General features: G+C 44.8%; 1 protein-coding gene across 2 annotated transcripts in view; it reads right to left on the reverse strand.

Annotated features, from left to right (window-relative positions):
- The window catches only part of HMG20B (high mobility group 20B), a 115,398-nt gene extending 93,404 nt beyond the window's left edge, over positions 1–21,994 (reverse strand). Inside the window, exons 1-5 of one of the 2 annotated variants that reach the window (XM_075204908.1) lie at positions 21,886–21,994; positions 13,252–13,312; positions 13,061–13,154; positions 12,625–12,828; positions 11,789–11,909 (exon numbers count right to left, since the gene is read on the reverse strand). In XM_075204908.1, coding sequence (XP_075061009.1) covers positions 11,789–11,909; positions 12,625–12,828; positions 13,061–13,154; positions 13,252–13,286 — 454 coding nt within the window. In that variant the 5' untranslated portion in view covers positions 13,287–13,312; positions 21,886–21,994. Of the gene's footprint in view, positions 1–11,788; positions 11,910–12,624; positions 12,829–13,045; positions 13,155–13,251; positions 13,313–21,885 lie in introns of both variants that reach the window. The other variant, XM_075204903.1, reaches the window with a different exon arrangement.
- Positions 21,995–24,932: the final 2,938 nt, after the last annotated feature.

Here is a 24,932-nt window from a genome sequence, read left to right on the forward strand (position 1 = left end):
GATGCGCGCGTGTGTGACGGCACAGGGGGCTTGTGGCGATGCGCGCGTGTGTGACGGCACAGGGGGCTTGTGGCGATGCGCGCGTGTGTGACGGCACAGGGGGCTTGTGGTAATGCGCTCGCGTGTGTGTGACGGCACAGGGGGCTTGTGGTAATGCGCTCGCGTGTGTGTGACGGCACAGGGGGCTTGTGGTAATGCGCTCGCGTGTGTGTGACGGCACAGGGGGCTTGTGGTAATGCGCTCGCGTGTGTGTGACGGCACAGGGGGCTTGTGGTAATGCGCTCGCGTGTGTGTGACGGCACAGGGGGCTTGTGGTAATGCGCTCGCGTGTGTGTGTGACGGCACAGGGGGCTTGTGGTAATGCGCTCGCGTGTGTGTGACGGCACAGGGGGCTTGTGGTAATGCGCTCGCGTGTGTGTGACGGCACAGGGGGCTTGTGGTAATGCGCTCGAGTGTGTGTGACGGCACAGGGGGCTTGTGGTAATGCGCTCGCGTGTGTGTGACGGCACAGGGGGCTTGTGGTAATGCGCTCGCGTGTGTGTGTGACGGCACAGGGGGCTTGTGGTAATGCGCTCGCGTGTGTGTGACGGCACAGGGGGCTTGTGGTAATGCGCTCGCGTGTGTGTGACGGCACAGGGGGCTTGTGGTAATGCGCTCGCGTGTGTGTGTGACGGCACAGGGGGCTTGTGGTAATGCGCTCGCGTGTGTGTGACGGCACAGGGGGCTTGTGGTAATGCGCTCGCGTGTGTGTGACGGCACAGGGGGCTTGTGGTAATGCGCTCGCGTGTGTGTGACGGCACAGGGGGCTTGTGGTAATGCGCTCGCGTGTGTGTGACGGCACAGGGGGCTTGTGGTAATGCGCTCGCGTGTGTGTGACGGCACAGGGGGCTTGTGGTAATGCGCTCGCGTGTGTGTGACGGCACAGGGGGCTTGTGGTAATGCGCTCGCGTGTGTGTGACGGCACAGGGGGCTTGTGGTAATGCGCTCGCGTGTGTGTGACGGCACAGGGGGCTTGTGGTAATGCGCTCGCGTGTGTGTGACGGCACAGGGGGCTTGTGGTAATGCGCTCGCGTGTGTGTGTGACGGCACAGGGGGCTTGTGGTAATGCGCTCGCGTGTGTGTGACGGCACAGGGGGCTTGTGGTAATGCGCTCGCGTGTGTGTGACGGCACAGGGGGCTTGTGGTAATGCGCTCGAGTGTGTGTGACGGCACAGGGGGCTTGTGGTAATGCGCTCGCGTGTGTGTGACGGCACAGGGGGCTTGTGGTAATGCGCTCGCGCGTGTGTGTGTGTGTGTGTGTGACGGCACAGGGGGCTTGTGGTAATGCGCTCGCGCGTGTGTGTGTGACGGCACGGGGGCTTGTGGTAATGCGCTCGCGCGTGTGTGTGTGTGTGTGTGACGGCACAGGGGGCTTGTGGTAATGCGCTCGCGTGTGTGTGTGTGTGTGTGTGTGTGTGTGTGTGTGTGTGTGTGTGTGTGTGTGTGACGGCACAGGGGGCTTGTGGTAATGCGCTCGCGTGTGTGTGTGACGGCACAGGGGGCTTGTGGTAATGCGCTCGCGTGTGTGTGTGTGTGACGGCACAGGGGGCTTGTGGTAATGCGCTCGCTTGTGGTAATGCGCGTGCGTGTGTGTGCGCGCACAGGGGGCTTGTGGTAATGCGCGCGCGCATGTGTGCGTGTGTGCGTGTGTGCGTGTGTGTGTGACAGCACAGGGGGCTTGTGGTAATGCGCTTGCGTGTGTGTGTGACAGCACAGGGGGCTTGTGGTAATGCGCTCGCGTGTGTGTGTGTGTGTGTGTGACAGCACAGGGGGCTTGTAGAAGTGTGTGTGTGTGTGTGTGTGTGACAGCACAGGGGGCTTGTAGAAGTGTGTGTGTGTGTGTGTGTGTGTGTGTGTGTGTGTGTGTGCATATGGGGCTTGTGGTAATGCGCGTGTGTGACGGCACAGGGGGCTTGTGGTAATGTGCGCGTGTGTGTGTGTGACAGCACAGGGGGCTTGTGGTAATGCGCTCGCGTGTGTGTGTGACGGCACAGGGGGCTTGTGGTAATGCGCTCGCGTGTGTGACGGCACAGGGGGCTTGTGGTAATGCGCTCGCGTGTGTGTGACAGCACAGGGGGCTTGTGGTAATGCGCTCGCGTGTGTGTGACAGCACAGGGGGCTTGTGGTAATGCGCTCGCGTGTGTGTGTGTGTGACAGCACAGGGGGCTTGTAGAAGCGTGTGTGTGTGTGTGTGTGTGTGTGTGTGTATATGGGGCTTGTGGTAATGCGCGTGTGTGACGGCACAGGGGGCTTGTGGTAATGTGCGCGTGTGTGTGTGACGGCACAGGGGGCTTGTGGTAATGCGCCTGTGTGTGTGTGACGGCACAGGGGGCTTGCGGTAGTGTGTGTGTATGACGGCACAGGGGGCTTGCGGTATTGCGCGCGTGTGACGGCACAGGGGGCTTGTGGTAATGCGCGCGCGCGTGTGTGTGTGTGTGACGGCACAGGGGGCTTGTAGTAGTGTGTGTGTGTGTGTGTGTGTGTGTGTGTGTGTGTGTGTGTGTGTGTGTGTGTGTGTGTGTGTGTGTGTGTGTGTGTGTGTGTGTGTGTGTGATGGCACAGGGGGCTTGTGGTAATGTGTGTGTGATGTAGGTTGTGGCTAATTAATGGGTGCTATTTTGTTTGTGAGGTGATGGTGGGGCAATTTAATAGTGGGAACTATTAATTTGTTGGGGTGGTTTGGGGGCTATTGAATGTGGGGGTGAGTTTGGAGAGAATGAGGTCTCTTTATTTAATGTGATTGCATTATTTAATGGCAATGATGGTTGCGAGAAATAGTTATATTTCTGAAATGTAAATACTATTAATTTATTGCTGGGGCTGTTTGCAGGGAGATAAATAGGTTTATTTATTAAATGGGAATATATTTTAATGTTGGTGCTGGAGGAAGAACTAATTCTTACTCGTGTTTGCTATTGGATTTAATGCTGGGGCTGGTTGGAATTTTCGAAATGTACCCATTTTTTTTTCCCAAATAGGGCCCCAACATTCCAGGATCCAGACAAGCCGCAACTAAAGAAACCTGCAGTCACAGGTGGTGAAAGTGACAAGAACAGGTAGGAGAGAGCAGGACAGTCTGTGAAATGTTGTGATTCTAGTGGGACTATCCCAATTTTTGGTGAGTGTTCTGCCCAATGTTAGGGGCAAGCCAGGACTGTGAGCTCTTTATGTATACACTGCATTCTTTACATACTACACTATGGTGCTGGATGCCCTGAAAGTCGGGAGTGCTGAGTGCAGTGCCCGCACTCATGTCAATGGTGTACACAATGCATGTTTTTTTTCTGTAGGAGAGTGGCTTAGCACTGTTCATCTGCTAGCTACGCCCCAATGATGCAAAGCCACACCCCCAATTGTATGAACAAGCCACAGAATTTATTTACTTGGTCAACTATAAGAGGGGCCCCATGAAGTTGTTGTACCGGGGTCCTGAATTTCTCTTGGCAGCCCTGCATATTCTGGCAATATTTTAAAGATGGAGTCTCCAGGACTGGGAGAGAGCCTGGATGTGCTAAATAAAGCAGAGGGGGGAGTCAAGTGCGACACCAATGCAATGTGCTTGGGAGATTGAGAAAATTGTGGTGTTATTGACAGTGAGGGAGATTTGACGGCAGGTACTGATTCTGGCAGTGGGAGAAGATAATAAGCTTTAGACATGTTGAGCTTTAGGTACCGTTGGAATATCTATGTGGAGATAACAGAAAGACAGTTTATTTACACAAGATGGTACAGAAGAGAAAAGGTCAGGGGAAGAGCTATAGATGTTGGTGTCATCAGCGTAGGGGTGGTACCGGAGGCTGAATGAGTGAATTAGTGCCCCAAAAGAAGAGGTGTACAATGAAAAAAAAGTAAAGGGCGAAGAACAGAGGCTGGTGGGACCCCAACAAAGTGTGTTTGGAGGGGAGAAAACACCAGCAGTAGAAACACTAAAGGAGCAATTCGATAGGTAGGAAGTGAACCAGGAAAGAATTGTGTCACAAAGACAAACGGAGTGTAGAGTATGTAGGAGAAGAGGGTGATCAACAGTGTCAAAAGCAGCAGAGGAGTCCAGGAGATTGAGTATTAAGGAATGAACCCAAGACTTTGCAGTAAGTAGATCACTGATCACTTTTGTGAGAGCAGTTTCAGAGGAATGTTGGGACGAAAGCCTGGTTGCAGAGATCCGAGAATGTAGTGAGACGAGAGAAAGTGAGAAAGTGTACACTAATCGCTCAAGTAGTTTGGAGGCAAAGAGGAGAGAATTAGGGTGGCAATTGGAGAGAGAGGCTGGAACGAGAGATGGTTTCTTTAGCATTGGTGAGATGAGCACATGGTTAAAGGAGGATGGATGTGCCAGTAGTTAGAAACAGGTTGAAGAGGCGAGCTAGAGGTGGACATGCAGTGGAGGAAAGGGAGCGGAGAAGTTGGGAGGGAATAGGGTCGACAGGGCAAGTTGTAGGGTGAGATGGTGAGTTGAGTACAGAGACTATGTCTTCAGTTACTGGAGATAATTCATTAAGGGTGGATTGTGGAGTGTAGGTAAAGGTGGATAGAGTGGGTGGAGTATGGCTTGAAGAAATATCTTGTTGAATGGTGTCGATTTTGTTTTTGAAATAGGTGGCAAAATCATGGGCTGTGAGGGAGGAAGGGGGAGGCGGGTGGAGAAGTGAGTCGAAGGTGGAGAAGTGGCGAAGTCTTTTAGAAGACTGAGATGATATTAAAGAGATTTGAAGAATGCTTTTCTGGCAATTGAAACGGCAGTATTGTAAAATGGAAAGATGAATTTACAGTGTAGAAAATTGGAATAGGAACGAGATTTCCTCCAGTGGCGCTCTGCAGTGCGAGAGCCTTTTTTGCAGGTAGCGGGTCTGTTTGGTGTGCCATTGCCGGGGTTTGGAGACTGTAATTGGTATCTGAAGCTGCACTGTCTATTGCTGAAATGAATGTTTTGTTGTAGAAAGAGGCAGTCAGATTTTGGAATCCTTTTGCAGTCATTGGCGAAAAAAGTTGTCATTTTAGTGATCATGAGAAGTGGATTGGGTTAAGAGTACTTAAGTGCTTTTGTGTAAATGTGGATGTGTGTGCAGGAGGGAGGGCAGGAGGTAAGTGGAGGCTGAAAGTAAAAAGGTTGTGGTCGGAGAGTAGGAAGTCTAAGTTGAAGAAACTAGAGATGAGCAGTGGTGGGAGAAGGCAAGGTCAAGGGAGTGTCCATCACAGTGGCTGGAAGATAAGGTCCACTGGAGACCAAAGGAGAAAGTAAGTGAAAAAAGTTTAGTAGCAGAAAAGACAGTGGGACTATGCTAAAGGATTATAGGAAAATAGGATTGTTAAAATCGCATAATATGACAGATGGCAGGTCAATGTATAGTAAATAAGTGAACCAGGCCACAATGTTGTCAAGGATAAGTGAAACTGGACCTGGGGTGAGGTGATAAATGACAGCAACACAAAGGTGGAGAGATAAAATAGACTGGTAGTGTGGACTTCAAAAGGAAAGGAATGAAAGGTAGGGTTCAGAGGGTATGACTTGGAAAGTGCACCATGGAGAAAAAAGGATTTTTATACTTACGATAAATCCCTTTCTCCGATTCCATCTGGGGGACACTGCTACCATGGGGTTGTAGCTGGGGAGTGTGGAGTTGGCACTTAACTAGTTAAACTGTGGCTGCTGACAGACTCCTCCCCTCTGCACCCCCTGCAGCTAGTCAGTGTAATTCTAAAGCCCTCAAGGTAAGGGAGTCGAACAACCATGAAGCAAACAGCAGAAGGGAGGGAACACAGTGTGCCCCAGATGGAATCAGAGAAAGGGATTTATCGCTAGTATAAAAATTCTCTTTTCTCTTTCTTCCTATCTGGGGGACACTGCTACCACGGGGACGTACCAAAGCAGCCCCACTAAGGGAGGGACCGTCCTGGATGCCCAGCTCGTAGCATGCTTCGGCCGAAGCTAGCATCCAAGGATGCAAACTCACTGAACTGATAACATTTGGCGAATGTATGGACCGAGGACCATGTGGCCGCTCGGCATAGCTGATCAGCAGAGGCCCCATTCCACGCAGCCCAGGAAGCCCCCCCACAGACCTTGAGGTGTGTGCCATAACGTGGGTAGGCACAGTCCGGTCAGCCGCAAGATACACCTGCTTTATTGTAAAGGTAAGCCATCTAGCAATGGTCTGCTTGGAAGCTGGCTAGCCTCTTTTCCGGGAATCGACTAGGACAAAAAGAGAATCTGTACGCCGGATGTCCGAAGTTCTTTGGACATAAATACGTAATGCCCTGACCAAGTCTAAATATTCTAAGGTGGAACCTGCGGAACACTGGCACCACTATTTCCTGATTATGGGAAATCCGGAAACTACTTTCGGTAGAAAGGGACAATCCGAAGCACCACCCTGTTATCATGGAAGACCAGGAAAGGCTCCCTGCAGGACAGAGCCCCAAGCTATGAGACTCGTTTAGCAGACGCTATGGCTAGCAGGAACACCACCTTCCATGTCAGAAAAATAAGGTCTGCTGACTGAAAGGGTTCAAAAGGAGGTTCTTGAAGTGTAGATAGTACCAAATTCAAATCCCAGGTTGCAGTGGGAGGAACAAAGGGAGGTTGAATGTGGAGGTCCCCCTGTAAAAAAGTACAGCGCTTCTGGAAGAAGATGGAAAGAGCAGACACCTGGACCTTTAAGGATCACAGGTGGAGCCCTACATCAAGACCGTTTTAAAGAAAACTTAGCAGCCAGGGCAAATTAAATTTACTTGTATTGTGTGCCCCGTCTTCACATCATTTAATGTAGATGTGCCAGATTTGTGTCACTGGTTTCCTAGCCCATAATAGGGTATTCACCACCCTGGAGGAAAACCCTTTTGACTGCCAGAGGCTGGCTTCAACAGCCATGCCGTCAAAGCCAGCCGAGATAGGTTCGGATGCTGAAAAGGACCCTGCAAAAGGAGGTCGTTGCGAAGAGGAAGACAAAGTCCTTGACCTACTGCCATGAAAAGGATGTCTGCACACCATACCCTGCGGGGCCAATGGGGAGCTACCAGTATAAGTGGGAGTCCTCCCTGCTTTACCTGCCGGAGTACTCGGGGAAGCATTGGAATGGGAGGGAAGAGATAGCCCAGATGAAAATTCCAGTGCACTGTCATTTTGTCCACCGCCAGCGGGTCCCTTGCTCTTGTACAGAATCTGGGAACCTGTCGATTGTGTCTGGACGCCATAAGATCTGGAAGGCCCCACTTCTGAACTAATATATGAAACACTTCTGGAAGGAGCAACTATTCGCCTGGCATTGCTGTGTGATGACTTCCCAATTTAGAATGCCTGGAATGAATATGGCTGACAGAGATGGGACGAACTGTTCTGCCCAGGCAAATATCTGGGCTGTTATGCCCATTGCCTTTGGACTCCTTGTCCCCCCGTTTGTTGACGTATGCCACCGCCGTGGCATTGTCTGATTGTAATCGTGCTAGGAATCCCTGAATTAGGGACTGAGCCCCTTTGAGAGCCATTAACATGGCCTTCAACTCCAGGATATTTATTGGAAGGAAACTTTCTTTTTCTGACCAAAGACACTGAAGGTGCAAATGTAGCGTCAAAGGATCCACCCATGCTTCGGTGTTCTTGACTCTTCCACCATCTGAGAGATAGACGAGCCTCTGGGGACAACAGTATCCTCTGGTGCTCCAAGTGGAGAGCTGAACCTGACCACTTCTTTAGGAGATCCCCCTAGAAGCATCTCAAGTGAAACTTTCCATAGGAGATTGTCTCAAAGGTCGAGACCATCTTGCCCAGTAATATTATGCAAAGAAAATGGTTTGTGGCTGTCTAGGACCTTGGTAACTAGGTCTTGTAGCAAGCAAACCTTGCCCTGTGGAAGGAAAATTTTCTGTCTTCTTGTGTCCATTATAAGACATAAGAAAATCATCCTCTGGACAGGTATTAACTGCGACTTCTGGACGTTTATCAACCAACCGTGAAGCCACAGTGTCTCTATAGTGAGGTGTAAATGCTGACGAAAAAGCTGATCTGAGGGGGCTTTGATCAGCAAGTCGTTGAGATAGGGCACTATGCTCACCCCATAGACCAGAGGCGGTCAGCCAATACTGCCATGATTTTTGTACATACTCTGGGCGCTGTGGCCAGGCCAAAAGGAAGCACCCTGAAGTGGTAATGGGCCGCTCCTACCGTGAAGCGGAGCAATGGCTGGTGCCCTTCCCATATAGGTACATGCAGATATGCGTCCCGAATATCTATGGACGCCAGGAATTCTCCCCCCTCCAACCCATTTATCACTGAACTAAGCGACTATTCAAAACCTGTCTATTCTCAAATGCACATTTAGGGACTTTAAGCTCAAAATGGGACAGAAGGAACCGTCCAGTTTGGAGACCAAAAAGAGATTTGAATAGAATCCCTTGCGTCTCCGAGTCTCTGGGACCACGCAGATTACTCCCGCTTAAAGAAGAGAATCTACACAGTGCAATATCGCTTGCCTTCTGTTGCGGTCGAGGGGCAAGGAAGTTGCAAAGAACCGCGAGCAGAGGAGGGTGAGAGTCAGGCTGCCGGTTTCCCCGGAAGTCTGGCCTGGCGCCTGCTACCAGCTGAGGACCTTCCTCTATGTGAGAGGCCTCTAAACCCAGAAGGCCTACCTCTGCTTGTCTGGCCTCTAAAGGTGGGCGCTCCACAAAAAGGCTGGCGAAGGGAGCTAAACCTCGGAGTACGAGGCTCTATCACATTCACGGGAAGGGAAGTAGACTTCCCCCTGTCGCCTGGGAGATAAAGCTATCTAACTCTGGTCCAAAAAGTACAGAGCCCAAATAAGGAAGGGCATCCAAGGCCCTTTTGGATTCTGAGTCAGCTTTCCAGGACCAAAGCCAGAGAGTTCTTCTAGCCACTACCGCAGTAGCTGACATAGAAGATGACAAGGATGCTGCGTTCTGCGCAGCCTCATACAGATACTCTGCAGCTTCCTTAAGGTGTAAGGCCAAGGGAAAGAAGGTGCGAATCCTGCAATCGCTCTGCCAGTCTGTCAGCCCACATTTCCATCGCCCTAGCAACCCATGCAGAAGACAGCATGGGTCTAGATGAGGCTCTCGCTATACCATAAATGGATTTTAAAAACCCTTCCACATTACGATCAGTGACATCCTGAAAGATTGGCAGTGCCCGGAACTGGCAGTGTAGTCTGCCGCACCAGTCGTGCCACCGGTGTATCAACTCTAGGAACCTGTTCCCAGCGTGCTAGGTCATCTGGCTGCAATGGATAAGGGACAGAAACCTACGTGGAACCAACCAGGTCCAAGACCTGTGTCTGGAAATCTGACTTATGCAGAGGTTCCCCCTCCTCCTCTGATGACGCCCCAGAGTCAGACACCGAGAAGAGAGGATGGCTCACTTTGTGTCTTTTATATCTAGACCCCGATGGTCCAAGGTAGTCTAAAAAACAATTTATTTATACCGCTAACCAAAGCACTGGACCAGTCTGGTTCCCCCTGGGAAAGGCCAGAAGGAGCCAATGAGGATGGAAGGCCACTTGCACCTACACCTGCATTCTCCTCTTGTTGAGACAATACTGCCGTCTGGACTACCCTGACTAACGAGGTTGAGGGGTGTTCCTCTACTAAAGTCCCTTTTGGGCAGATCAAAAGCTGCACCAGAGAGACTACAGACTGTTGTAAAGACATTGCCCACTTCGGTTCCTCCATAGCTTAGGAGCCGAAACCTGAGACTGCGCGGTCTGGGACCCTGCATCACAGCCCACGCAGAGGGCCCCCAGGCCTGTTGTCCCGTAGGTAATTTTATTTTACATTTTGAACAATTAGAAAGCTTAGCTTTGGTAGATTTTCCTTTATCAGACATGATTACTGAATAGGAATAGAAAATATAGTATACAATCACATAGGTATAGATTAACCCCTAAGAATACTAATCCCTGACAAAGTCACCAGTAGTATCTTAGATATTTTTTTTTATATATCCCATTTATATATGTATACATTTTTAGTGAGTAGAGAACAATATTTTCAACATTGCAATTACAACACTATATCTGTTGTAAAACACAGTATACCTCCTCATATATGGATACGTCTTGGTGAGTAGAAACCAATATAATCAATTATGTAACTACAACACTACATTTGTTGAAAAAACACAGTATACCTCCTCTTCTATATATGCATATATTTTTAGTGAGTAGAAAACAATATATTTAATTATTGAATTGTAACTACAAACACTCTTGTAAGACACAGTATACCTCCTCCTATATAGCAAGTATAGTGTAATATAGGGATTAAATAATACTTAGCCTATCCAGGCTAATGTATAGCAGGCAGGAGGGAGTCTAGCAGCTGCCAAGTCTGTCCGAGTTTGACTGCAAAAGCACACAGACTGCCACTTCTTAATGCCTTAAAAGCATTGTGTACTGTAGCTCTGTCCCCCTGCCCCCCTCTCTGAGGAAGGGACTTGGTAGCTTCCAAGATGGCGGCGACCATCGCTTCTGGATTTCAGAGCAACGCCAGTCCCCAGGAAATGATGTGGCCGCGTCTTCTCCCACTCTGCGTGCCAGCATCATGCAAAGAAAATAGGCGGTTTCTGTGAGAGCCGCCGCTCTCACTACCTGACAGCGCTGCAGTCCTGTAAGTAAAGTAGCCCTGCTGTCCCTTCTATCTTTCTATAATATCCTAATGGAAAAAAAAACGGCCTATAAAATAAAATAAATAGGAGCAAAATTAAAGTCAGCCCAACTCCTTGGGCACTTAGACTACACTGACTAGCTGCAGGGGGTTGCAGAGAGGAGGAGTCTGTCAGGAGCCACAGTTTAACTTGTTAAGTGCCAACTCCTCATCTACAACCCCATGGTAGCAGTGTCAGTGTCCACGAGAAAGGAAGAAAGAGAAAGTAGATTGCCTTGTCTGTTTCTGGGTCTGAGAGCAGTGTTCTCCCCAGCACCTATTTCCGGGTGCTAAACCCGGCTCTTTTTACTTGCCGCCCGCCTCTTGGAGCCCAACAAAGTCCTATAGACTACTGACCACCAGTCTGACCAGTGCTACAGGTGTGGACAATAATCTTCAACATTTTTTAATACTTTTACAAAAGTAGTCCAACTGCTCCCACCAGGCTACTTCTTAAAGCCACCTGGCTGGCTACATTATGTGGGAAGAACACTGGAGTATTGCTGAGGGAAAGACCTCTGTAGAAGAGAGCTGGGTGCCAGAGTATTAGTATCGCAATTCCTAAACATATCTACAGTACATACCTGTTTTATATTGCACAAAATTTTAATTATATTATGTTGAAAACATACACCACTTTACTGCTGCAAATTGTTGTTGAATATTTGTGAATGTGTCCCAAATAAATGCACATACAAACTTCAAAAACTTTTGCAATTAAAAATAACCATTATTTTTAAATAAAAGTAAGCGTAGATATGTGCCAGCATCCCTGAAGAGGTTAAAAGCAATCAATAAGACTATTTTCACCCATAACAATTACCTGTAACTGAGAAAAGGCAGTACTAGTATGGGATATTTGTGCAGTAGGAAAGGTGTATGTTAAATACATAGCGTTAATAAATTAATTTAAGAAAAACATTTCCCTACCAATGGCAAAGATGGACTTCCCAAACACAAAATAACAAAAATAAAAAAGGAACATGCTCTATTTTCAACATCAACCCACTGTGGGTAAATCAAGTGACAGTGCAATTTCTTGTATATATGGAATATGATCATGAGTCATAAAGAGGATACTTTAGTTGCAAATACTCACCTTTTTTAATCTTTTTCTCCTGTATTTTTTCTGCACACATCTTGTACACTTCAGACTGCTGGTACTCTCTAAGCTCCTTCATGTACTTCTGTTTGTCCCTTTCTGCATCATCCAGATACCTCTGAATTAAAATATTATACTCACTATTAAAGTATGTCTCTTAAACAGGTGTCCATAATTTTACAAGCTTCCAAGCTGGAATTCAAACAGATTTTAAATGACGCAATGTGATATTAAACCATATACCAAGTAAATGTTTAACCCCCCCATAATATGTTTGATGAGTAGTACTGCAACTGCTTTCAGCAATATTGCAGAAATATTGTATCTTATGAATATCAGCATCAGTCAATTGAAAAGGAGAATAAAGCCCTGAATAGCAGATCCTGATACTAGGAAGCTTTTTTTCTCCTTAGCAAAGAAAAGCAAGAACAAATTCTAAAATTTTTTAATTAAAAATGTATATGTTAACAATTAGTTTCCAGCATAATAAATCATTGCAATTTAAAGGCTTGTTACTTTCTGACTGGTTGTTTATTTTTCTGAAAGAATGTATGACTTACTTTGCCTATTACAGATTAAGAGCTTTGGCTTGCCCGCTGACCTGTTTTGTAATGGTTACTCATTTATATTACATATTGGTCCCCACCCCCTCATACACACTTGTGTATCTGACTGCAACTTCCAGTATGCAGAGGGAAGCAGTCACTGCCAAGCACTATTAGGGGGGTGAAACAAGAACCTGAAATAAATACATTTTTCTATGGCTGGATTTCCCCTTTAAGCATGACTTCAAATTTAATACAAAATAGATTTGTAATGATCTTCTGTAAGACCTGCTTTTCAGGAGCTGGCAATGTGCTCCACTCGGCTCCCAACATTTTGGTTATCTCAGGGAAAGGTAGGTCAGGATGCTGCATCCGAATCTGCTCCCTGCGCTCATTCAGAAACCGCACATAACCAGTAACAGGGGCTTTTGGTCCATTGGGTAGGATTTTTTTTCGTTTTTTTCCTTTGGGCCATCCTCTCTTCTTTACAGGCTACATTCAAATAAAGAGAAAAGTGGTATTTTAAAATTGCTCATTTTTAAACCTGTTTAGCTGCATGCGGCAGTTCCTTACTAACAGATAGCATATTATTGTCTGAGCATTATGCAAAGAATTATAACTGTATAATGTATTTCTTATGGTTTTAAGCATAAGCAATAGTGCATACAAAATGGTTCTAAACCACTGTCAAAAAACACAGGCATTTTACCTCTTCCTCACTGACCGTGATCTTTTCTCCACTTGTTCTGGGCACTTCAACTTTTTCCTGTTTCACAGCAACCAAAAAATTACCACTGTGTGTTTTGGCGACAGGATGCCTAAAATTAGGAAATTATCACAATTGTGCATAAGAATTGTTATTTGAAAAAGTTTTTAAAAAAAAAAAAAATAGAACGTTATATACAGTGCACTCACAAAACTCCTGTCAGATGCTTGGCTGCTTGGGACATGGTCTAGGGATATTCGCTGTAACCTTCTGTCAGGAAGGACAAAAGACAAACAAGATACTGATAAGAGTATAGTAAAATATAAGAAATTAGCCATTTTGCCAAAGGACACTTTCACAGACTTGGACATTACTGTTATCTGAGGAATGCTCTTCCAAGTTTCAAAGGCTTGCAAAATTAACCTAGGTAGTGCACGACATCCTCAGTCTACATGATGGTTTCATTCTGAAGACATATTCAGAGATAAGATGTGCATGTACTATAACAGAGATTTAAAGTGAAAATATATTGCCCATAGTAGGGCTTCACATGAAACCCTCATTGTTGTGTAGATTCAGCATTGATGACATATGTTACTAATGTATCACTAAAGAAAGCTCACACCTAACATTTTACAGCATGCAGCACTTACTCCATCCACCATGAAAATTGGCTTGTTTATTTAGATTAAATGAGTTCTCTAACCAAATTAAAAACACTTCTATTCCCCCAAACCCCATTATGGACACACATTCATACCCATATCTGCCAACACTCCAGAAAATCAGAAGAAATTGGGCCCGATCCACCAAACCACACTCAGATCTGCCTATGAAATGTACTTTTCCAGTGAGGGCATACCCCCTTTGAGCAACTGCTCATTTCAATCTCTAAAAATCTTGACTGTCCTGCAAAAATATGGACTTTTGTACCAATATTGATCGAGTGATATACAAGTCTCAACTCACTGCTCCCAGCCTGCATGGAAATGATTTGACGGGGTCTCTAAATCACCATTCATTCAACACCCCAGGTTACAATAAACTCTAATTTGTTATATATCATAACACATTATAATAGTAGACCTTCATACTATAATGTGTTTTAAATTTAGCACATTACAGCATACCAGAGGAAAAGTCTATAGACCTGTGAAATTATTGACAAGTAGGGTGGGAGCAGAGCTGAATGATGTGCAGTCACCACTCAGTCAACCTTAGAAATTGGGATTTAAGTATTCATAGAAAAAAATATTTCCTTTATGAGATGGAGAATCTATAGAGAAGGAATGGGAGGATTTTTTTAACTTGCCTCAAGAATCCCTTTAAGATGTACTGACTTTATAAATGTTATTGTGCTTTTGTGAAGAAAGGTGTGCAGATGGACCCCCAACTAATGCCAAGATTAATGTTGTAGTAGTAAATGCAGCCAATGACTGATGAGAGCCTTATGTAATATGAACATTTGGCCAACTAGATCAGGTTACTCAATGTTAGGGTAAAAGGACACATCTGCCAGTCTATATATACTAGAGATGGTCACTGACCCCCGTGTTTTGGTTTTAGATTCGGTTTTGGATCTGGATAAACGTCGTGTTTTGGTTTTGTTTTGCTATTTTGTTGGAAAATCAATGTTTTTGGGCCTAAAATAACCCAATTTAGTGCTCCAACTGTTACATAGATAAGTAATCTATTTGTAGAGGTAATAAATTATCCAAAAAACAGTAATTGCTGGTAGGTAGGCCTTCATTTATTCTACACACAAAACAGATTGTCTTCCTCTCCATCTATGCATATTGGCAATGCAGCCATCGTCTTTGGATGTATATTACACCCTACACTTATAGTTAAATATGTAAAGAAATGGAAAAAGGCAGTTTGCTTTCTGTCTCTATAGGCCCCCCTCCACTTGTCGAAAATACAAAAAAATTCAGCCGTAATAGACTGTACAATATTAATTGAAATGGACAAAGCCAGTTTGGTTTCTGGCTCTCTAGGCCCCCCTTCACTTGTCGAAAATACAAAAAACTTCAGCTGTTATAGACTGTACAATATTAAGAGAAATGGACAAAGCCAGTTTGGGGTCACTCTGTCTATGACATCCTACCCTTAAGGATAAATTGATCAAACAGCAGCCTTTCAAGACAGTACGTGATATGGAAATGCCACAAGTCCCTTTCCTCTTTGGGGGTAGATTGCACACTACACTTAAATAGGAAGTTTTAAAAAGATGTTATCGTCATCATCTTCATCCTCACCCTCATCAGTGTGTACGTCATCATCACAGACCAACAATTCATCGCCGCTTGAATCCGCCATTAGAGAACAGTCAGTGCTTGGATGTCTTTGATGGTGAAGGCCTTCCTCGTGGAAGATGTAGTTCATTTTTATAAACATCATTTTCTCCACATTTTTGGGAAGTAACCTTCTACGGCAATCACTGACTAAGTTCCCTGCTGTGCTGAACACTCGTTCAGAGTACACACTGGAGGGTGGGCAGCTTAGGTATTGCAAAGCAAGTTTGTACATGGGTTTCCAAATGGCCTGCTTTTCTTCCCAGTAAGGAAAGGGACTGTGACATTTCCATATCAACTACCTCTTGAAAGTAATCCTCCACCATCCTTTGCATGTTTATACTCGTATTGGATGGAGTTATGGGCAAAGTGACACATTTTTTGGAAAAATCCTTCAAACCAGCCCAGATGTTAAATTGTTCTGGTCTGCCCCCTGCGTCTTCCCTGCTTCTTTTTGGGAAATTAATTTTTTTACGAGCAGCAGCAGCTTGAGAAAGTGAAGGAGGACACGTCGTCAAGCCGCGGCCCAGTTCAGCGGCCAACTTGCTGAGCAATAGCTCCTTGCAAAAGTTCACATCTCGCTCATTTACAAGTAAAGACTCAATGTAGGTAGGTCTTGGATCAAGCACAGTGGCCAAAACGTACTGATCCGAGTTCAAGATCTTAATAACTCGAGGATCATTGTGAAGCGAATGAAGTACTTAATCGACAAGGAAAACATACTTTGCTGAATTGCTTGCTTTCAGCTCCTCCTTCATTTTCTCAAGCTGCTTTTCCAATAGTCTAATTAAAGGAATGACTTGGCTCAAACTAGCAGAGTCTGCACTCACCCCACACGTCACAACTTGAAATGGTTTCAGCACCTTGCAAAGCACTGAAAGGATTCCCCACTGTGCAGGAGTGAAATACATCCCCCCTCCATTCCCAAGGTCATGGCTTGTGCAATATGCTTGGATGGCTTTGCGCTGTTCCTCCATCCTCTGAAGCATGTACAGGGTGGAATTCCACCTAGTTACCACCTCTTGCTTAAGTTAGTGGCAGAGCAAGTTAAACTGCTCTTGGAGCTGCTGTAATCTCCTACATGCTGTGCCTGAATGCCTGAAATTTTACGGGCCACCGAAAGCATCTCCTGCACCTCACGGTTATTTCGTAGGAAGCTCTGCACCACCAAGTTGATGGTGTGAGCAAAACAGGGAATGTGTTGGAAATCACCCAGCTGTAATGCTCGCACTATATTGTTGGCGTTATCAGAAATGAAACACAAATAACCCTCTAGGAGGTTTAATTGGCGCTCACAACGGGAGGACAATCATAGATCCTGTAGCACTGATGGAGAAGGAGTTGCTCCTAATGGTTGGTTTCACAACTGCTGCAAACCCATAGTGGATTGCTGTAAACCACTAATAGAGGTCAAAAACAAACTAAAACAAACAGAGGGTTGCGCTGTTGATTCTACACAAAAGATAGTGAGTAATAGCATAAATACTCTCTAAAGAAATAGAAAGAGGCACTGGGTAAAGTAGTAGAAAAACATTTATATTAATGCAATCTTAGTAATAATGTACATAGTATACAACATAACATGAAAAACTCTGTAAAGTAAAAAACACATGTATCACATATGCAACACAATAAAATGTACTCCAAACTTGGAGTTAAATAAACCAACCGCGGTTGTATTAAAAATAGTAGATTGAGCACTAGAATGCGTAAGAGAAAAAGAGTGTGGCCAACACTATTTAACACAGTCTCAATTGTAAAAGCATGTCCAGAGATAGCGCGTCCGCTATAAAAAAATCAGTACATCCCACATATAAAATACTTGAGTTTCCATTAAGACTCTGTATCAATGCTGTGTGGATCACGCTAGAGTCTGAAGTGAAAAGACTATTCTGTTGGAACCCTGCATTACTTGCGAGACTAATGTGGAGTCTGTCTGGCTACATAAGGAGGGAGCTATGAGAACACAGGCCGTGTTAGATTATTGTTCTTAAATTTGGATGTCCTTGAATCAGTAACCGGATGACTCATTCTGTTTAGTTACTATCTAAGGAGGACTGTATATCCCTGTGTCGACTCAAGTATTTTATATGTGGGATGTACTGATTTTTTATAGCGGACGCGCTATCTCTGGACATGCTTTTACAATTGAGACTGTGTTAAATAGTGTTGGCCACACTCTTTTTCTCTTACGCATTTTAGTGCTCAATCTACTATTTTTAATACAACCGCGGTTGGTTTATTTAACTCCAAGTTTGGAGTACATTTTATTGTGTTGCATATGTGATACATGTGTTTTTTACTTTACAGAGTTTTTCATGTTATGTTGTATACTATGTACATTATTACTAAGATTGCATTAATATAAATGTTTTTCTACTACTTTACCCAGTGCCTCTTTCTATTTCTTTAGAGAGTATATATGCTATTACTCACTATCTTTTGTGTAGAATCAAAAGCGCAACCCTTTATGTTTGTTATCAGAAATGACATACCCTGGGGAGAGTCCAAGTAGTATAAGCCATGCATCAATCACATCTCTCAGTTTGCGTAACAAATTGTCAGCTGTATGCCTGTTAGTGAAGCCGGTGATACAAAGAGTGGCCTGCCTGTGACAAATGTTACGTAGTGGTGTACATGCTGCTGCCGTTCCTGCTGGTGAAGGTGAATGACCAACCCAGTGGGCTGTCACAGTCATATAGTCTTTGGTTTGGCCACTTCCACTTGTCCACATATCTGTAGTTAAGTGGACAGTGGGCAGAATGGCATTTTTCCAGCGCAATCTACATTTTTACACACTTTTTGGTATAGTTGTGGAATTGCTTTACAAGAGAAATGGTGTCGCAATGGAATTCTGTAACGCAGACACAAAACCTCAATTAACTGTGAAAAACCAGCTGCGTTTATTGTGGAGATTGGACGCAGATCTAACAGTAACATTGCAGCCATGGCGTCTGTGATCCACTTAGCGACTGGGTGACTGCTGTCATATTTGCTTCCCCTAGCAAATGATTGTTTCACAGTTAATTGCTGAAATGTAGGACTGCTCATTTTCTTGACCTGCCTCTGGGATGACGATTCACTCCTAGCAGCAGCAACAGCAGTGGGACTAACGCTTTCTTCAGAGGAATCAATAATAGAGCAGGAGTCATCCAGCCTTAAGTGGGATGCCGGGCTAACGCCGAGCGCTTCTAAGGATATTGAGGAGGATGGTGTGGTGGGTGTATTTTGTAGCCGTCGGGATGTCGGTGACCAGAGGGTCTTAGCTAAACATGGAGTGCTTGTAATTTTTTTGGAAGAACTTTCAGCTTTTCCCAACACTTTGCCGTGAACTCTTGTTAAATGGCGTAACACAGACGAGGTTCCAAGATGGTTAAGGTCCCTCCCTCAACTGACTGTGGCTTGACATACACTACAAATGGCTATACAACTGTTGTCTGTATTTGGGTAGAAATAATTCCACACATAAGAAGTGGATTTTTTTGTTTTATGCCCAGGCATGACAATGGCCTTTTTCTTGTCACGTGCCAGAACTGCTGCCACTGGTGCAGGACTTACACAAACAACCTCATCCTCATCAACATCCTCATTAGCGCCCTCGTCGCCTACACAAATCTTCCCCTCATCCTCTTCTAATTTCAAAGTGGCATCCTCAATTTGTGTATCACCAGCTATACTCGGGCTATTAAGGCACACATCAGCAGAATGCTCACGATTAGACATCCCACTGTTGGATGGACTCTCCACAGGGATTGGTGTCATTTGTGAATCAGAGCAAACATTATCCTCTAATGCCTTACTGTTATCTTGCAGCTCGGCTTTGACGCTTAACAGTAGTTGTGCACCAATTGTAGGCTCAGTAACTTTTTGGGACCTGCCACTAATAGCCAAAGGTGAAGCCCTCATTCTCTCTTTGCCACTGCGTGTATAGAATGGCATGTTGTCAATTTTTCTTTTTATCGGCAGTTAACTTTTCCTCAGTTACATTTCTTTTTCGCTTGAACAGAGTAAATTTTTTTTTTTTTTGTTTTTTTGGACCGATTTTGAAACACTGTGTAGTTTGACATCGCCTTGCCCAGATGACGTACTGGGAACACTAACATCAGGACTGGTGACAGAACCTGGTTGCTCATTCTGATCATATGTGGACTGCTTTGAATCCATTCTGAGCGCAAAGCACTTGTAGTGCTAAAAATTATTTGGTAAGATACTGCTGACAGATAGTAATTTTGACAGGCAGAAATATTTATGCACAATTATGGGGGGGGACACCCCAAAAGCACTGTGGAGTGCTAAAAATTATTTGGTAAGATACTGCTGACAGATAGTAATTTTGACAGCCAGAAAGATTTTTGCACAATTATGGGGGACACCCCAAAAGCACTGGGGAGTGCCAAATATTGAAAAAAAAAAAAATCCTCCTCTCTTCTCTAGCGATTTTTGATAGCTCAATTGGAATAAGAATATTGTATTCTCTGTCCCTGCTCTAATCAGCCTGTGACTACACTCTGCTCTCCCCCTCTGTCAAATGACGATGGATTGCTGTGGAGGCGTGTATTTATAGTCTTCAAGTATCGCGAGAACCGAGCCCCGAGATCCGACGACGTCACAATGACGTTCGGCCTCGATTTGGATTCCGAGCGGACGGGAAAGTACTTCGGCTCGGTACTCGGATACCCAAAGTTCGGATGGGTTCGGTTCTCGGGGAACCGGACCGGCCCATCTCTAATTTATACACACATGATTTACTTGTGAACTATGTATATGTTTTGTTGCATGTAATGATTGTGAAATTAATTTACTAATTAGAGCCTTATTTTTGAATGTTAAACATAAGGTGATTTTACTAGTCTGAATGTAGGTACAGTTCAAAGGAAGCTTATGTTGTGCTTTACATTGTCAGCAAGTGCAGTAGCCCAATGACCAGTGGCATGTCCACTTCTGGCTCAGAAAAAATCAGACCACCAGCAAAAGAGCAAGGGCAAGTGCCAGCAGTGGCATCAGCTAAAAACAAACAAACAAAAAACGCTCAAGCAAAAAGTACAGCACCAACATGTATGGTATCTGTGTATTTGTGAGAAATTGCCAGACAAATGTTGGGCTGTTTTTTCCATCCTAGTTGAAAATGCTGTATGTGAAAATTATGCACATCCTTAATAACTGGAACGTAGCCAATCAAATAAGTTAAAATAAACAAATCCCAAATTTTGTGCAAATATAAAACACAAAAATAGCCCAAATATAATAAATGTATGTATTTACTTGTATTGCTGTAAACAACAATTCTAAGTAATGAAAGCTTCAGGTAACTACAATATTCATTTTGTAATAGCCCAAAACCACAGTAAAGATTTCCTGTTGTATTCCTAAATAAATTCACCAATTTATTATTTAATTACTTATGCATTTAAATATTTTTGGACAAGCTTTCAATAAAAAAAGAAAAAAAAAAAAAAAAAAAAAAAACTTTACCCAGAATTCTGACTGTCAATAATAAGAACTCAATAATTGGTAACATCATGTAGCAGTGTAATGGCCCAAACTATGTCTAAATGTGCATTAAATCTAATTCTAAAATGAAGAATCCAGAATATTTTAAGTTTTAAAATGCAAGTAATAAATAAAACAAACATCTTGTAGATATAACAAGAACGCCAATGTGACTTCAAAGAATGGCACACAGAATGCAGAATAATCATTAAATATATAGCCTATTCTATTTTATGCAGAGCACATATTAAGGATTATGGCTTTGAAGATTATAGTCTTTCAAATATACAACCAAAATCCAGCATTTAAACAAGAAAAGGCTGTTATTTAAATGACCAAAATCTAAACTTTAAATTGGTGTATATAAAAGATACAAATATACTATGTAAAAGATTCAGGGGATTAACAGAATGGTAAAAATATGTCATAAGGTTGAGATCGAAGGTGGAAATTATGCACACTGCAGACTTGTCAGTAATCCCACTAAAATAAATTGAAGTCAACCTCTCTGCCACAGTTTGCAGGTAACAAATGATATGAGAATCGCATGTACCTATATGCGCTACTTACATTTGCTATAAAGCTAACATATTAGGTTTTTTTCAATGTATGGAAATGTTTACATTTAAAATGTTAGAAAAATATTAGTTGCTCTTTAATATAAGGCAATATGTATGTTATATTTAGTGTTCTTTTAAAAAATAACAATCCTTGATGTGATTATCAGTCTAGTCACCAGTGCAAGACTGATTAATGAAAGAAACGTCCAATTTGTTGCTATATTAATGACTAAGAATTTAAAATCATTATATTTTGGGGGGATTGTTATAATTGCCTGATATTAAATAAAATGAAGATCAAATATATTTGTCAAAGTTCAATGTGTGCTGTCAAAAGACTTTATCAGAATTACAAAAGCCCAGTGGAATAAAGCACCTAAAATAACTTAGAGGAAAGAAAGGGAATTTACAATTTTTTTGCCAGAGAGAGCAAATGTACATCACAACTAAATAAATAAGTAGGCCTGGTATAGCGCCTTATGGTATCGCCACTTCTCACCTCAGCTTTATTTGGCCAGACAATGAGGGCAACTGGAGTTCGTACTGGCTTCTCCTTCCGTCCACAGTGACATCCGGGCAGCGAGCGGTCTTTGTGTCTCTACACTCAGCACCAAACGACTAATCCGGACAATAAAGTTTACACATTCAAACTTCAGTACCCGGAAGTATTAAGCGTTCCACAGTGGAATGCATATAGCTGCGAATGCTTCTGCTGGCTGACAGTGCTTTGTTTTGACTATGGAAGAAACTATTAAACGTTGAATGCAAAGAAAGACCACTATATATGCCCCCCCCCCTAAATGAGTCATATGTATAACTGCTTTTAGTTTATTGCAGTTTAACTTGTATATTGGAAGGAGTTGCAGTATTTGATACAACTGTAGCGACCAACAATACCTCCCAACTGTCCCAATTCAGGTGGGACAGTCCTGATTTGAGGGCTCTGTCCCGCCATCCCGATTGGGGTGAAACAGCGTTGTTTCCTTTGTGGGCAATTTGGGAGGTATGTAAGCTGCTGTCAGAGTGCTACTACGTGCGCGTCCCCTTACTGGAAGAGAAAGTGATCGTCATTGTTCCAGAGTCCAGCTCACCTCAACACATAGGATAATGAATTCAACCATAAAATTACCTGAAGCTTACATGGTCCTAGGCAGCCCCCCAGCACCCTGCTTACATTTTTCATATCGACACTTCTAAATTTCCACTTCGAACACTGATCTAGTAATAATCCACTATGAAAATGTGCCATATTTGATCCTAGAAACTTCTTATAAAATGTATTTAAAACATACATGTTTTTCCAAACACACAACACTATGTGCCAATATTTTTCTATTTACAATTATCTCATGAACTGATCATAATGCACATACAATATGATGTAATCAATAGAATATCTTTAGAGGGCTAATGGGCAGTCCTTGGTTCTTGGTTTATTACAATAAAACATACTTGCATACTTTCCGGGAGGCTCCCGAATTTCGTGGAGTCCTGCCGGACTCTCGGAAGAGTAGGCAACCTCCCGGACACGTGTGGGGGTGGGGCTTAATGACACGGCATTAAGCTCCGTCACCTATCATTCAATGGCGCAAATTTTGAGGTTCTTTATAATAGGGGGCGGGGCTATGGTGACCTCATGACCTATCCTCTGGGTAGCGGCTAAATCCCCTTCAGTGTAGGTACCCTGTCACGTCAATATGACATCACAGGGTCATGTGACCGCAGCGGTCACATGGTCCATAGTGTTAGGCGGGCTGCTGAAAGTCTATGGTAGTCGGTGGAAGGAGCTCCATCATTTCTTTCAGTTCCTGGCTGCATTCGTGTAGAAAAAGGTAAGTAGAAGGGGAGTGAGTGTGTGATGGTTGTAGCACTGGCACAGGGGGGGCATGTGTGATGGTTGTAGCGCTGGCACAGGGGGCATGTGTGATGGTTGTAGCGCTGGCACAGAGGGCATGTGTGATGGTTGTAGCGCTGGCACAGGGGGCATGTGTGATGGATGTAGCGCTGGCACAGGGGGGGCATGTGTGATGGTTGCAGCGCTGGCACAGGGGGGGCATGTGTGATGGTTGTAGCACTGGCACAGGGGGCATGTGTGATGGTTGCAGCGCTGGCACAGGGGGGGCATGTGTGATGATTGTAGCGCTGGCACAGGGGGGGCATGTGTGATGGTTGTAGCGCTGGCACAGGGGGCATGTGTGATGGTTGTAACGCTGGCACAGGGGGAGCATGTGTGTTGGTTGTAGCGCTGGCACAGGGGGGGCATGTGTGATAATTGTAGCGCTGGCACAGGGGGGAGCTTGTGTGATGGTTGTAGCGCTGGCACAGGGGGCATGTGTGATGGTTGCAGCGCTGGCACAGGGCGCATGTGTGATGGTTGCAGCGCTGGCACAGGGGGCATGTGTGATGGTTGTAGCGCTGGCACAGGGGGCATGTGTGATGGTAGTAGCGCTGGCACGGGGGGTGGCATGTGTGATGGTTGTAGCGCTGGCACAGGGGGCATGTGTGATGGTTGTAGCGCTGGCACAGGGGGCATGTGTGATGGTTGTAGCACTGGCACAGGGGGGATGTGTGATGGTTGTAGCGCTGGCACAGGGGGGCATGTGTGATGGTTGTAGTGCTGGCACAGGGGGCATGTGTGATGGTTGTAGCGCTGGCACAGGGGGGGCATGTGTGATGGTTGCAGCGCTGGCACAGGGGGCATGTGTGATGGTTGTAGCGCTGGCAAGGGGGGGCATGTGTGATGGTTGTAGCGCTGGCACCGGGGGCATGTGTGATGGTTGTAGCCCTGGCACAGGGGGCATGTGTGATGGTTGTAGCCCTGGCACAGGGGGCATGTGTGATGGTTGTAGCGCTGGCACAGGGGGGGCATGTGTGATGGTTGTAGCGCTGGCACAGGGGGCATGTGTGATGGTTGTAGTGCTGGCACAGGGGGGGCATGTGTGATGGTTGCAGCGCTGGCACAGGGGGCATGTGTGATGGTTGTAGCGCTGGCACAGGGGGCATGTGTGATGGTTGTAGCGCTGGCACAGGGGGGGCATGTGTGATGGTTGCTCACCATCTTTTCTCTGATATTCCCCATGACAGGTGCTCATTATCTTTTCCCTCACAGGCCCCCTGCCCACAATCGTGTCTCACTGTCGCCCACCAGCTTTTCCCTCACATGCCCCGCTGCCTCAATCCCGACAACTCTCTTACTTCAAAATGAGAAGAGGCACCTTTTATTTGAAAGAGGAGTAGAGCCTTACCAGCAAGTGAGATAATACAGAGACCTTAGATGTTGTGGTTTTGTTTTTTAAAAAATACTGTATTTAGTCACATTTTGCTCAGATGATATTATCATTACAGGCCATGAGTATAATTGATTTTCTCACAACACCATACATAAAATACTTATCAATTATCTCACAAAAATAACAATACATCCAGTTTTCTAAGCACTTTTTAGGTGTCATACTTCTGCCTTGTCACTTATCCCTAACTTTTAAATTTTGCTATTTTTCAGGCATTCATTGTGGGACACCAGGAACCATTGGAGAATAGTTTAGG

The sequence above is a fragment of the Mixophyes fleayi genome, chromosome 1, assembly GCF_038048845.1.
Source record: "Mixophyes fleayi isolate aMixFle1 chromosome 1, aMixFle1.hap1, whole genome shotgun sequence".
In the NCBI taxonomy this organism is placed as follows: Eukaryota; Metazoa; Chordata; class Amphibia; order Anura; family Limnodynastidae; genus Mixophyes; species Mixophyes fleayi.